The 16,304-nt window shown below is 39.0% G+C and overlaps 1 protein-coding gene across 1 annotated transcript in view; it reads right to left on the bottom strand.

Annotated features, from left to right (window-relative positions):
* Nucleotides 1-16,304, bottom strand: part of ADAMTSL1 (ADAMTS like 1) — a gene marked incomplete at both ends in the record, with an annotated part of 200,599 nt that overhangs the window by 140,725 nt on the left and 43,570 nt on the right. Inside the window, one exon of the mRNA XM_082335407.1 lies at nt 15,598-15,834. Coding sequence (XP_082191533.1) covers nt 15,598-15,834 — 237 coding nt within the window. The remainder of the gene's footprint in view (nt 1-15,597; nt 15,835-16,304) is intronic.

The following is a 16,304-nucleotide window of genomic DNA, read 5'->3' as shown; positions in this document are numbered from 1 at the left end:
AGTTTCCTTGGTTATCTGTCATATTGATAGTATAATTAATTGAATTTAAATCATTATAGGTTTAGATTCAGGTTTGATGAAAGCTATCGTTAAATTTCTTTGATTTTACCCACTTCTACTGGGTTAGAACGAGGTCAGTCTCCTGTGCTTCTGCATTATATTATGTCTCCAGTGGAATTAATGAGGGCTAATGGAGTAACAGTCAAGCATAAATGATACATTTCCCTGAAAACCTAGTCATACCAAGACTGCAGGAGACATTTTATCACGTTAGAAACACCATGACAAATAATGGTTAGATAGCTGAAGCAAAGTTAAGATTATCTTGACTGTGACTACTCCATACAGAACTTCCAAGTACAGATATATAAATTATATCAGTGATACCATGTAAGATTTAAGTCTATTTTTTTTCTCAATCAGAATACCCTACAGGAGCTGAAGCACCTTTGATATACACAGACTGGTTTGCTTCAGCTTTCATGAATGTCTCTGTATAGACAAGATGTGAAAAAAATTACTTGCATGATCTGAAAACTGTATGCCATAATGCCTACAAATCAGATTAATTTCCTTCAAGCACATTACAACTCACTAGCACCCACAGTGAGTAGGGTCCTGCTGAGGAACCCAGATATCAGAGGAAAGGCCAGAATTCCCTTTTATATCTGCTCATAACATATTTTATATTCACTCAACAGTTCAGTCTAGCGTGGTGTTCAAATCTGCATGCCTTCGCCTATTTTGAAAAGAACATGTCAACTGCCTGGATGTGAAAAGGGATGGATCTTAAATCCAGGTATGAGGCAAACAATTTCAAAACCAGCCTTTACTACTTTACAACTTTTTTACTTTATGAATCATCAGCTCACACATTGCCATGGGCTGTACTCTGATTAAAGTTAATTTATAAATTGACCAATTTGAAGCTAGGCCACAACTTGTAGAGGAAACTGCCAGGAAAATCTCAGGTGTGAAAGGAAGTTATATTGAGGTTTATTGCTCTTTTTCTCTTTTTGAGATGGACAGCAATTGCCAGTGTATAGCATAAAAATAATTATTTTGCTGAAATGCTGTATTTCAAATGGAAGTATGAGCAAAATGGAGACCTCTTGTGAACACCAAAACTTATGTGGTATGTACAAAATGTGTTTTAATCTTCCTGTATTTGGTAGTCTCTCAGAAAATTTTATGCTATTAGAAATTCTGATGAAATTAAATAAATTTCCTATTTCTCACCACGGTTTCTGCAGAGATTTTGCTTTACTCTGTTAGATTATGTGTCTTCATAGATATCCAGAGCTCTGGGAATATGTACGAAATTTTCATTAAAACCCCTTATAAGTGATTAACTGATGCCTGAAATAAAAATGTTCCCAAAAGTTCACTGTTTTTTTCTTTTTTTTTTTCCCCCCTTCACTACCTATGGAAATTCTTCTTCCATCTTTTGGAGGTAATTACATTCAGTAAGAAGCTTGGTAGTGTTTGCAATGGAGTCACTGATGCTTTACAATGAAAAACACTACTCCAGATCTCTTATATTACTTTTTAGTAGCTCTTACGTGAAAACATGAGGCTGGACTCTTATGAAAGCAAAAGATCAGACAAGAAAATATTAAAGTGCTCCTGAAAAAATACACAGTTCATGAGGATAATAACTTTTGTCTCTTTGAGCAGAAGCAACATAGCTTTGGCTGAGTTGAGATGAGAATATGTCATTTCCATGACATAATTTTCACTCTCTGTCAAGGCTGCAGAGAATTCACTACAAAAGATGAAGGTATGGGTGAAAATACATCACCATCCCCCCAGAAATGTGCAGAGAGTTAGCAAGGAACAGGAAGGCAGAATTGTTTCTTTCAGCATCCACCTATAACATGAACAAAACACAGAGAGGAGGTTTTGAAATGGCTGTCATCAGGGATGCCAAACATGCAACACACTAGGAAAGACCCAGCTACCAGGAAAAGTAGATTCACTTAGGCTGCAGAGCTAGAAAAGCCTGCTGAGACACCGACCTATGAACATACTTATCTGACTAGGGGTGGCTGAGGACCTGTCATGAAAATAAGCACCACAGAAGATACTGCTTGATCAGCTTGATTGATAGGCAAAGGAGTGAATAGGGATATTGTACCTCTAATCTACAGCTCAGAGTAATGGTTTGGTGGACATCGTTTGAAACAAAATACTGACATTTTTGAATCAGGGGTCTGGGGAATATTTCACTCTCTGAAAAGCTTTGAAATGTCAACTCCTCGTCTTAGTTTGAAACTAGAACCAATGTTGAAATTCTGAAGTTTCTGTGGGATGGAAACTTCCTTTTCCAAGGCATTCTAGTCCTGATCTTAATATATCCTGGGGGGTTTAGGGAGATGAAGTCTTTTTCAATCCATAAAGGGCTGGGAAGGAAGACCCCACCAGGAACGAAAATGGATTACTGCACCAAGTTGTGCCTGGAAATGTTCTGAAGTAAGCAGTTTTCATACTCATTTCTATTACATGTTAAGCTTCCTCCCCGTAAAGCAGGGTAATGAAGCACAGACTTTCCACACTGAAATCTTTTGAGTTTCAAATTGCTGAAGTGTGGTCAGAGGCTTGAACTGCAGATTGTTACCACACAAAATCTCAGAAGCAGCTCCATTCAGTTCCCTGACAATCTAATCCAAACCCCATTAAAATCAAGAAAATGCACTTATAAGTTCAACAGGCTTTGGGTGAAGCTCTTGCATATTTCTAAAGGTGTTCCTATGAAGTGTATTGCTATTGTGGTTAAATGCCTTTATAGCAGTAAAGGCAGATCATGCAGAGCTCTGGAGGTCTCTCAGCATATGGAAAATGTTGGGCACGCAGTACCAGAGTGAGGAAATCACAGGTGAGTACCAACTCCCTGCCCAGTTCTTTACCACCTCTAAAGTGAGTTGATTTTTTATTCTGCTTATGGGTTTAGCATAAAAAAATTAGCAGCAAAAAGCCGGAATAATAACAGCTAATCCCCAGTTGGCTGAGCCTGTATTGTTTTCTGGCATAAGATACCACAGTTCTGCTCAGAGGTAAAGATTCCATATTACGTTTTAGGCTGAAGTCCCATACTTCATGCTGAGTTTGATTCTCCCCCCTCCCTCCCACTTTTACTCCACTGACAGCCAGTGAGTTGGCAAAACAGAAAAACAGGGATATTCCTGACTCTGAGATACATATGCAAAAAATTTTTACAGGTCACTGCAAGAAAAAAGATGGCCATCAAGTTAGTTAGCAAAGCAACTGCTTATGTATAGTTTAAAGGCATAAGGCTGAAAGTCCTACAACAGAAGCTGGAACCAACTCACTGAGTGCGTGCATGAATGTTATTGTGTATATGTTCCCCTTGTGGACTTGAACTCTGGCTCAGTTTAGTAGATTTTTCCAGAAATAAAACTGGCCAGCAATGACAGGTTCTACTTCAGCCCTGCTAGCCTGGAAATGCCCTGAAGTAAGAAGTTTTCATAATAATTTCTATTCAGTATTAAGAAACTCTGGGCAGGAAATAATGTAATAAAGCAAGCTTGCAAATCTAGCCAATTATAAATAAATCTCTCTGTTTTTCAAAGGGCATGTCTGCAGTTCAAACACAAGAAGTTCTGAGAATCCGAGAAAAACAAAGTTGCCCTTCACATGGATACTAACACGGGGCTCAATATGGGACTTGTGTTGATTGTCACTGCTCAGCTGAAGAAAGTTTTGGATTAGAGCCACAGTTTCAACTGTACCCAAAATCCTGTTTTACAATCAGGATGAAGAGCTGTTGTACTCTTTAAATTCTTGTGGAGACAACAAGCTACAGGCTGTACAGCAAACTGGAACCGGACTGGTGTCTGTGATACGGGGACTCCCAGCCTCTGCTGAAGTGATATCTGCTGACACCTTATGATGACAGTTTGCAGCCTCAGCATTTTTCTGGCACAGCCTGCCAACGTTATCCTGTGACAGGCAGTCTTGCAGCACCAAGCACCAGGCAGGATCCTCCTATGTCCCAAGGAATTTAGCTGCAAGCACACCACAGTCAGCAACTATAATTGAAGACTGTAAGATGATTTTCACAATAGCAAGGCCATTTGTAACTGTGCTGCTAACAGTAGGCCCAGTGACACGTGCAATCAATGTACTCGCTTGGCGCTTGAGCCAAACACAACTTGCAACTGTTCAGGCAGGGTAAACAAACTTCAGACACTGATCAGCAGCCAAATTGTTAAATATAACCACTGGAGTGACTGAGATCCACCTTCCAACACACAAAGCATGTGGCTGGCCAGCCCAATGACTTGTTATTTCTTGTTGCCTTATATACCACTGATCCCCTGGAACCGATTTGCAGATGCTGCTTGGTATCATCTGCCCCATCAGCCTAGCATTCCCAGCTAGTCAGGGTTCTCTGCTATTACTATTTTTAAACCCAGGCCAAGACCCTTATGGAGCCTCACCTGACCAGCATGGCACACACAATACATTGAGAATTGGTGGTTCACCCAAAGCTCTACACACAAATACCCAGCAGGAGAAGGAACTCAAGAGAAATTCCTATTTCTCAGGTTTCCCTCAGGGAAAAGAATAAATGTGACCTCATTCTGAAACCACTCTTGATTTAAAAAGAAGCAATTAAATCAATTTAAAAGCTACAACTTCTTAATGAGGATTTATAGAGGCATTAAAATCTTGGATGTAGGAAAAAGGCAACTCCTATCCTTATATGCAAATTTCATTAAAAGGAATCTTCCTACATAAAAAAGATTGAATTTTTTGGGTTTAGTCATACATAACCAACCAATTTCTCCAATAGGAGAGCCCACTGATGTGGAAATGATACTGTATCTAGCTCATTCTCTGATGAAACAGAAATCCAGAGGCTGCCATTCTGTAAGGAGCAACATTTAAACAGAATTAAGTTCCAAGAGTTTATGAACAGATGACAAGAGGAAGAAAAGAGGCTTTTGTGATTATTCGTATTCACTTATCCATTTCATTCCCACTTTTCTCTGTTTTTGGCTGGATTTGGGTTCACATACCCATATTTTGCCAGAATAAGAATGAGTTTCTGCTTTATTCTATCATGCTTGTGCTCTTATTGATGGAGGAGAACAAAAAGGCCTAACTTTTTTTCCAGTCAGTGCTCTATAGCAGGTCATTATTGAAATGCTTGATTTTCTCCGGAAGAATCACACATATTGTCTGGATAGATAACTTAATTAGCATTTCTAAGGGAAAGATTTGCCAGGTTTTGTAGAAGATGAAAATACTACAACAGAAGGTGATTGCAAAGGCCACTATAAGTCAAAAGACATCAAGGCAGCTCTCCTTCAGTTTCCTCAGAACAACATGCTTGAGAAACCAAAAGTAAATTTAATGAAGTCTGCCCTCTGGACCTATTCTCTTCTAGAGTATGAAGCATTAAACTGTAAAAGCATTTAATTGGCACTTGTGACACATTATATTTGACTGTGAGCCTTTTTCAGCTCTGGTGTCTTCATGACATGCTTGATATTGCCACTCAGACCTCTCTTCTGTTGGGTGTACAAGGTTCCTTCTCTCAGACAGGCTTCTTTTGTTGACAGGAGCTGTTCCTCTGTCAGCTGGATCAATGGGGATCCAGCTGCAGTGCCTTGCTACTAACAGTGCCAGCACAGACTTTCTGGTGCTTCAGGCAGTCACATAATCTGTGTTATCAAGGAACAGACTTCATTTCAAATACTTGAGAGAGACTGCATGTCCCCCAAGCCACTGCTGAAACTGCCTAGTGTATATGGTATTCCAACCTGCTGCTCAGCATGTAAGAGTCTATGCAGGCTCTATGAGAAGACACTTGGGATGACAGAGAAAACTAGCTAAAATGCCTGCAGCCCCCTGTCCTGGATCTTCATAGTAACTAGAAGCCTTTCCATAGTCTTCAGTGAGAACCACACATCTGTTTTGGTGGGGACTCTCAAAACTGCCCGGCCAGCGTGGACATCTTGCCAACTTCACACAGCACTAAACCCACTGCACCACTACACACACATCAGGTTTTTAGGTGTGCTAAGGAAATATATGGACACAGATGACTTCCTAGTAACTGTAACAGAACTCTTAGGAGTTTCCAAATGGATCTTTTGAATTCCTTCTTGTTGCTAAGCCCCCAAATTACTATGTGCTTCCTCCCCAGAAAAGGGGGGTGTTCTGTGTGCTGCTGGTCAAAGACATACCCACAGTAGACAGTTTGTCTACTTGGGAGTAACAGCAGGTATTGTTTCTGCTGAAAGACTAGAACAAAATATATCTGCAATGGTGCCAATCTCTGTTGGACCATAAAGTGGAAAACTGATAGCTCAGGGCAGAGGAGTGGAGTTCTAATAATGCAAATGCAGATTCTTTCACACAATAAACATATCCCCCTTTCCTTGCCACTCTTTGCCACAAAAATGTTGTTCCCTGGCACGATGATAGCAATTTAAGCATTTGGCTATTACACTTAGGAGTCATTAGGTTCTCCACTCCCCTCCTTTCTGTGTGCTGGAAAGATGTCATGCTGGGGGAAAAGCTACTTCTTTCATCTCAGAACAATGATATTCATCAACAAGAAAACAAAATTATGATTTGTTATCTACAGAACATGAGGTAGATGACGATGGAGAGTATTAGATAAAAAGTTCAAACAGCATTTCAGCTGTTCAGCCTGACACAGTTCAAAAGCACCTGACCATGAGAAATCAAGAATTCAGAATTTCTGGAATGTTTTCTCCCCAGAAGGCATCTAGGTTTCAATACAATCTAAAAAAAGATGGATTCATTTTCACCATTTGGGTCCACGAGCTTGGTGCAGACATCAGAAAATGAAAAGCCAGTATAATCATCATGCTAAAAGGCTGGGCTAAATTGAAAGACAACTTAGAACTGATCCTGTTAAAATGCCTTCTATACATCTGAGGAAAACCAGTCACTCTCTTGCCTAAATAATAGTTATTATTACACCTTTTGCATTATTCTTCTGGTGTTTTATAGCTCAGAAAAGAAAAGGAAAAAAAAGACAGTTGCGAACAGGAGCCAGAAATAGCTGAAACAGGAGACTGAAATCCCAGCAACATGTAAATACCTAGACTTTTTTCCCCCAATGCTTTCCTTTGTTTTAACCTGACTTCTGTCATAGGTTTGGCAGAAGAAAAAGATCATTACTGGAAGCTGTAATGTGGGACTGAATGCCTCTAAAAATGAATACACACTGGTAGAAACACAAATAATGCCTGTTTGTAGAGAGCTAATAGAACAAAGGCCATTCATTTCTCTACTTGGCCATCAAATGGGCAAATGACAGGCACTTTGAGTCCTCTTGTGTGAATGTGAAAGAGCAACACAGGTAAAAATCTCTTTCTGGAAATTATTGTCTCTCAGAGTTTTCACAGTTAGATAACATGCCAAATTAAAGTGCAGAAAAATTGGATTTTGTCAAAATAAGCACATGATCCCCAGTGTTACCGGTAGCAAGGATGGATGAGAATAGTCTCTAATATTAGAGCAATGAGTGTTGCAGGGTGGAAAAATGCAGGCCATTTTCTTCCAGGGCTTCAGACAAGGTGGGAAAGAGTCCTGGCCTTCTCCCTTCCTCAAAACTCGAGTTGACTTGAAGGGTCCGAGGAGGGCAGGTCCCAGGCTAAGCAATGACTAGGAATGGCCACAGGCTCAGGAGCCAATTGCCACAGCAGTGCCCCAGGTGCATCCCACAGCGACAGTTGGGGCCTGAGGCAGCGTCATGAGCCTTCAAGAGCCTCCTGAGTTGATCACTTAATCTATGATCTTTAAAATCTGTATTTTACCTGTATCAAGGACTGTGCCAGTCAGTGCAATATCTACACACCAAACATACTGAATGCAGTGTTAAGTGACACTGTTATCCTGATTAGCTCTGTATTTTGGGCTGAGCTGGAAACAGGAAAGGATCCATGCAACAACACTTTGTAGATGGAAGGGAGAAAGAGAACCTGTCCAGCCTGAAATCATGATAGACAGACAATATAGCACAGTCATCTATTTAAAGGAGAGAATATTTTTCTACTCTTCTGACATTATGCACCAGCCAGTGTAGCCTCTGTCTCTGATGAAAAAAATTGGAAGCACACACATGTGTATATATATAGCCATTTAAGTATGTGTGTATATGTAGAGCATAATAATTTGGTAACTATACAGTGGGAAAAACTATTTAACAACATATGACTTCACTGCAGAAAAGTCTGCAAAAAAGTCTGCGAAGTAAGATATGGAAAAAGATCAGGTGTGTAAGTTTCAAATGCCTATATAATGGCAGATATTCCCATTTATCACATTTTTGTATTTATACATTATTATTTCACATATTAAATCTCCAAACCCTACCCAACAAAGCAGCATATGATCATCCAGAAGGTAATTTTTCCCTTACATTAAAGATATTCTTAGAATTGGTGAACCTCAATTCACAATCAATTTCTTCGCCTATCACAGATTTATAACAGCAAGTAAGTAACATCAAAAAAGTAAGCAGCAGTACTTAATGCTAGTATTTGAAACAAATATGATTTTATTTGTGAAGAAGCTGTATGAAACTACCCTCAATACACTTCTGGCAAAATATTCTTAAGCCAGTGCATTCACTGCCTCAGTTTGAGATGAATGATAGCTTTGGAAATTCAACTAAGTTTTGTTGGCTACAATTCTATTGCAATACTGACTTCAAAAAAAAAAAAAAAAAAAAACAAGCTGTAGTAAGCCATTGCACTTTATTAAATCATCTTTTCTAATGTTTTTTAAAATCAGTGTTTTTCAGCCGGTGTCCATAGTATACTGGTGTCCACAGACTGACCTCTTTTGTTACAACTATTTTTCATCATCTGTGAAAGGCAGCTAAGGAAACTAGCTGTTGTCAGCTGACTTGAATTCACTATGCAGCTCAGTGGGAAAAAATCTTAGGAATCAATAAATCAGAAAAGCTAAAAACTACCTCTAGTAGTATTTAGTAGTAGATCTGTAAAGAACAATTTAATACTATCAAAAATAGTAGAGGTTAAGATAAGCACTTCTGGGATGCAGCTCTCTTTATCTAACAACCTGTAAAATTGAAAGAATGTAATGGAGAAAGATGGGCAGTACTGGGAGAAGAAACAAGTGCTTTTTCCAGTCCTGAACAACCTTTTCGTAGTAACAAACTTACTTAAAGGCCTTCTTAGAAAGGACCAGCTTTTTTATCATTGGATCTAATCCTGCTATTAGAGCTATAATATGATTCATTCTGTTATTCCACCACATACATGAAATAATTTCATGGTCTTTAATAAAAACAACAATAATAATAGTAGTAATAATAATAATAACACACAATTAGGATCAGAGTTGTTTTTTCAACAGTGGAACAGTCTGAGACTGCTGTAAAATTATTCCAGGTTTATGTTGAAATAACAGAAATCAAAAGTAGACCTCTTTTATCTTGCTTCTTTGGAGAAATTTAAAGGAGTCAATAGGTCTTATACATCTGCATGTATAAGAAACCAGTCAGTGTTTAACACATCCCAGACACATATCTCATCAATTTCTTGGGCTGTAAGACTGTTTTTGACTCTTTAATAGGCACCATTCAACTCAATGTTCCTATTTATTGTAGCATCATTCTGTTTTTCAGGTTTTTGCAATAAAAATTATGCTGTCTTTCAGAGACAGTGGCTACACTTTTTGCCTTTGATGGGAGACCTTACACAGTTGCATCCTTTCAGCCATTAGCTAAATGGGTGCATTCTAGTTGTGGACATTTTCAATGTCTAACCTTTCAATATGAAAATGATGTAAGCTTGTTAGAGGCTGTCATGATTTTTCTCAGAGAAGGACTCCTGTTGTTCTGTGCTGTGGCTGAAACATTTAAAGCAAGACCCTGAATTACACACTTCACTGTGGCTTGCATTGCTGGCCAATTAAAAAAAAAAAAAAAAGTATGTGAAAAGAGTAAATGCCTGTGAGAAGGCAGGGGAGGCCACAATTCTGCCTGTACAGGGAAATGGCCATATTTTCACTTTCCTGGTTCCTGTGAAGCTGGGATCCCTGGGCTGGGGAGGAGGAAAGGATAGCAGAAGAGGAGGGCCATTCTACATGCGTAAGTAAAAGAGACCACCCAGACTGCAAGCATCTCATCCATGAATGTGACTTCACGGGAGCAATACTCATTTACAGCAGGGGAAGATTTGGCTATGATATTGATGGGACCCACTTTTTGGAAGCACTGCACAGCATCTTACTGTCTGGCTGCACATTTAATAAAAACCATAACAGTTATTTAAAAAAAAAACTCTGATCTGGTGCTATACAGCAACATGCAGATTCTGCCATTAGTAATGGAGATAGAAGAAGACTTGGATAATCCTTGATCACCCATCTGAGAAAGTAAAGACTTATTTTCTTGTTCTTCCTTGCCAGAGTTAACAAAAGGAACATTTGTGGAATTCACACAAGCAGAAGACAAAAATTAAATTGAGAGAGAATCAAGTATGAAGACTATGATAACACGAAGAACAAGTGAAAAGGATAAGGAAAATAAAAAAAGCCAAAAATGAAAATGGAATATTTCCCCTTCAGCAGAAACAGATAGAAATCCAAGACTTTTTGATTGTGGCAGGAAAACCACATAGAGGAAGGAGATTTTGTTTTCATTAGTAAAAGTCCTAGTAGGTTTCATGGATTATTGGTGTTTGGGGCACAGGCCTTTCAGAGCATGAGGGGCCATGCTCCTCTTACCCAGTGTTGCAATTTGGCTGGCATTTGGCTAAGTGTGAAAGTGTGAGGGAAGAAAACTGCATTAACTTTCATCTGCTTGAGTGAACAAGCAAGGGAGAACACCCAGTTAGAGATACGGCAGGGAGTAACAGGGACATGTAGAGAAAGGTCACAGTCCACAGCCAAGTGAAGTCATCAGGTGAGAGAGGATAAAAAATGTGTGGTGACAGAGAATGAAACATAAATTGGCAGTCACAGAAATGGAGCAGAAATCCATGCATTTACCAAATTGCGGTATGATTTTGGTGAACACCACATAACAGTGGTTTTTCATCAGAATGTTGTGTAATGACGGGAATGAAATATGACAGAAATTTTCTTCAGGTGAATTTCCAACAGTCCACTGATAGTACTGTGGTCTGGAATAACCTCTTTGGAGCAGGAGCTCCTTGGAAAACAGAGAGTGGTGGCAGCTTCCTGTCTATCTGACCCCTCAGATGACTGAGAAATGGATGCTCCAGAAATTAGACCAAATCTTTGTTAGAGGCAAGGGCATTCAATTTAACTATCACATTTTTGCCTGAAAACAACCACCTTATTTTAAACTTGCTAGAAATTTTAGTAGAGTTAATTAGAATGGAAAGAAATTTGAGGGGGGGGGGGGGGAAGCTACTGCTGCTCAGTTTAGTTCCTGTCAGCATGTGACAGAATTTTCATTCTTTCTGAAGAGCCAGCACTTCCTTCTTCTTGCGCAGCCTTCTCACACAAGAAATAAAGGAAAACCCAACACCTTCCAAACCTGTGAAAAAATGGAGAAGAGAGATAGGACAGGTGCAAAAGCTTCAGCTCTTTCAAGCTAACTATGAAGAAAGAGGGAAAGAAGAGAAAGAAATAGAGCAAGCAGGAGAGGAAAAAAAAGGAAAGGAAGGGGGGGGAGAGAGAGAGGAAAGAAAGAAAGAAAGGAAGAGAAAGGAAGAGAAAGGAAGAAAGGAAGAAAGGAAGGAAGAAAGGAAGGAAGAAAGGAAGGAAGAAAGGAAGGAAGAAAGGAAGGAAGAAAGGAAGAAAGGAAGGAAGGAAGGAAGGAAGGAAGGAAGGAAGGAAGGAAGAAAGAAAGAAAGAAAGAAAGAAAGAAAGAAAGAAAGAAAGAAAGAAAGAAAGAAAGAAAGAAAGAAAGAAAGAAAGGAAGGAAGGAAGGAAGGAAGAGAAGGAAAGAAAGAAATAAAGAAAGAAAGGAAGAAAGGAAGAAAGGAAGAAAGGAAGAAAGGAAGGAAGGAAGGAAGGAAGGAAGGAAGGAAGGAAGGAAGGAAGGAAGGAAGAAAGAAAGAAAGAAAGAAAGAAAGAAAGAAAGAAAGAAAGAAAGAAAGAAAGAAAGAAAGAAAGAAAGAAGGAAAGAAAGAAAGAAGAAAGGAAGGAAGGAAGGAAGGAAGGAAGGAAGGAAGGAAGGAAGGAAGGAAGGAAGGAAGGAAGGAAGGAAGGAAGGAAGGAAGGAAGGAAGGAAAGGAGGAAAGGAGGAGGGAAAGGAGGAAAGAAGGAAGGAAAAATCCAGAAAAGATCCATATTGTTTCCTTTTCAGAGAGACTAAATATTATGTGTGAGCTGCATGAAGCAGAGTGGAGAAATCAGTGTTTTAACACACATGCTCAGTGCAATGATTCCCTCTTTTTGTTGCCATGATGATGTAAAGTGTGATGAGAAAGGACAACCTTGATTTCAAATAAAAGCATAATAAGAGATATTTTAAAAGAAATAGAACTGTGAATTTTTGTGACATAGAAATCTATCATTAAGACAGTCAATGTGCAATAATATAAACAATGAATTTTTACTGCTAATAATGGAGACAGAAGTTTTTTAAAGCTCTTGTCCTCAGTGAATGTGAAGATGAGGAGGAAACTCTTGCTTTTACTTCAGTGCAGTCATTAGAGAGTCTGCTGCTTCCACAAAGTATAGACAATTTCTTCTGAGTTTCACAGGTGCAACTGAGGATCACTGGAAAAGTGACACCAGTAACTCCAACTTTGTAACTCCAACTGCCATATGCAGAAATTCCTTATACCCTCAAGAACCCAATAATGGATGTAAGTCCAGGAATTTATTTTAAAAACAGGGAAAATTACACTAGACATTGCAAGTTTTAAAATGTGTTGTGCTCTGGATCCCCATTGATTCTATCCAGATAGACATTTCTTAATGTGGAACATTAAAGCCCTATTTCTCTTAAAGAGCATTCTATTGACTTCAGCATGGTCATTCAAGCTAGTTGCATTATACCAATGGTGTATATTGTATCCTGAGGCAAACTCAAAAGAAGATCCAAAGATAACATCTGAGAAGTAATCTGTATTTCTTTAAAAAAGAAGAAAGAAAAAGGAACCGAAATAACACAGATATCCATACAGAAAGGAATTTAAAATGCATAGGAGGAACAAGACAACTAGGAAGAAATAAAAGGCATTACAAAAAGAATTTTTCATTTGAAAAATGGTGTTGCTCAATCTCTGTCACCTATGCATTTAAAAGTAAAACTCCAGAAAGAAAAAAACAATGCTCAGAAATTAATTCCCATTAATTTCTCAGGTGTTTTACACAAAGAACAATGGCAAGATATAGCCCTTCTCTTCATGGAAGATAAAAACATTTATGTTTATGTAAAATGGGGAGAGGCAAGATACACACAGCTTGCACGATTCCTGAACTGGCACAGTCATGTGTACTGCCCTATGCCATGAAGCATGTCTGAATCATCAACTGCATAACTTCTCCCATACCCTACCTCTGTAAACAAAAATAATTTCAACATCTTTTTAAGAATCTCTAACCATACTCTTCATGGAATCAAAGATTCAGGGATACAGCTTGTTCTACACACAAAGGTGGATTTGCTTGTCCTGAATACATTCAGAAGTCTCTTCTGACTTCAAGTTTAACTGGTAGGTGGCCAGCACGTAAAACAAAGACTTCAGCTCAATACCTAGTAATTAAACAAAGACTCATAAATATGCCAGTAAGCTACTGGTAATTCTAAACCTCCCAACAACATGGAAAATGAAGAGATCAATATGAGAGAGGGTTCTTGTAATTTCTAAATGTTACGTCTTGTGAACAAATGCATATTAGCCAAGAAGAGTGAACACCAGCACCTTTTAATCAGGAAAGAGTACTGAGGCACACAGAAGGCAATACAACTACCTCTTCATTTTCTGGCATTAATAACCTCAGGAACAGCTTGTGAGCACACAACAGGCCATGGGCTAGCCTAAATCTCGCATGCTAAGACATATACCTGTGGTTAGTTCAGAGAGCTGATACAACTGTTTGATCCACTGGGAAAAATGCGCTATGTCTATGTAAGCATACGCAGATCTTAATGTCACTTTTACTAATTCAGGATTCTTGCACAGACTGCAATTGAATAGGCATGTTTATATGTTTTATAAAATGGTCTAGCTGAATGACATTCAATTCCTTCTTGGTTGCCAACTACAGTGTAAAAAAGTCATACCTAACAGTGTTATCAGAACATATTATGAAAGTCCATATAGTTCTCTGCAACAAAGACCCAGTCAAATAATACTTGTATCAATGCAAGCCCACTAGGACGGCAAACCTAAAGTTGTTTTCAGTAGTTTTGTTCTGAGCAATACCTCTTCATCCCCGAGACAGTGTAATTACTTCTTGCAAAGAACCTGTTAACAAACATAATTCCACTTTTTAATCTTCAGGACCTTAGACTGAATACAAATCTCAGGAGACTTCATTTTTTGCAGTTGTGATAAAGCATGCCTTCGTGTTATTACAGCTGTCTGCTGCACTGCCCCAAATGACGCCGTTCCAGAGACATCTCATGAAAATTTTGTTGAACCCCCAGGATCATTATGAACTCTCACAAACTACAGAGATCTGTGATTGTTATGTTTAGAGTGTGTTAGCCATTTTAGGTAAGTGTTAGCCTGCAGCTATTACTGCAAATGCACAGAAATAACTTCTAAGATAATATTTTGTCTCCTCTGAAATTTACATGCATTCACTATGCTTAGAGAAGAAAGCTTATTCACACAAATGTTACAGGGCAAGAATGCAATGCTCCACTTTATTCTTGCATAATACTATGGTTTCCCATTCTTTTAAAAGACCCTTTATAGAGGCCGTGGAAGAATGTTGCTTTCAAAGAAGGTTCACCATTAATTCTGACAGATTTCATACTAGCACAAATGTAATATAAAAGCACAAATGTAATATAAAAACACAAAGGTAATATAAAAACAGATTAGGATGCCAATAAATTGGTTGAATGATCAATAGATCTCCATGCACTGTGAAATGAAGGGTTAAAAAGTCCCCATATCTCACTTTAACAAACAGGGAAGCTGAGGGCCAAGGAGATGTAGCAGCTTGCTTAGTCCTGTAGCAAATCAATGGCAGATTTTCCAGTTTAGTACCTCATCTACTGCTATGTGGTTTGTGACTTACAGGGAGTAATAATCCTCAAAGATAACGTAATTTTATAGACTTGGAAAACTTTGGTATATCCAAATTAAAAGCTAAACCATTATTTTCTTATGGTGCTTTCAAATGAGATCTGCTACTGCAGCTAACTGTACAAAACAGTTCAAAAACTGAGAATACATTCCTCCAAAAAAACACAAGGAAAGAGCATAAAGTGAGAAAATAACCCTTGAATTTGTACACCTCTTCCAAACAAGGTAGAAGAAGTCACCTTAAGAGAATGAAAACAGATGATTAAAATGAAGACCCTAAAATGATAAAAGCATGGACGAGGAGAGAGAGTGAGCGTGTGAGAGAGATCTTAGGGAAGAGTCATAATGAAAGGTGTTAGGGCAGGGTTTCTCTCCTTACTTGGCACAAGCCACTGATACACATGTCCAGGGATTCAGTGTAGCACCGGGTCCCATCCAGAACCTTTGGCGCCAGCTCCACAACCAGAGCCGCTCCTCTGGCCTGGCACTTCAGTGAGCATGGATTGTCAGGGTCGTTAGAGACGGGAATCCACTCGTAAAACTGTCCCTGGTACTTGACGTCGTTGTGAGCAGAGCACTGCTGAGCACGAAAATCACCTGCTTCTGGCGGGCAGTCCTGCAAAAAAGAAAGAGGAAAAGGTCAGCAGGTCTATTTGGGACAGCCAGTCACAGTATCGTGCAGCCGGCTGAGCTCCACAGCTGCCAGATGCAGAGAGTTTTGCTGTTTAGACAAAGATGATTGATTGAAATAGCTACAGCTACACATAATTCTACGGGATAATTATACCTTTCTTTCTTCTTTCCACAAAAGTATTGAAAGAACAACAAGACCATGTGTAAATATGCTTGAGACTTAAGAAATGCACTGTATGTGTCTTAACCACAGCCCTGAAACGCTCTTGCTGAGTCTCTTTCCACTTGTGCACATATGTGGGGAAGTATGTGTGCAGAGCCACTCTCTTCCAGCCAAATTTTCCTCTTTGTTTGAAGAGAAAGAAAAAGAATTACGTGATTTAATTGTTTGTTTATTTAAGCTCTCCTCACCAACTTTTTTTGCTTCAGTGGCCTAAGTCAGTTGGTAGGGCA

Source organism: Platalea leucorodia, assembly GCF_965183815.1.
Source record: "Platalea leucorodia genome assembly, chromosome: Z".
Lineage (NCBI taxonomy): Eukaryota > Metazoa > Chordata > Aves > Pelecaniformes > Threskiornithidae > Platalea > Platalea leucorodia.
This window is presented reverse-complemented; position numbering and strand designations above follow the sequence as displayed.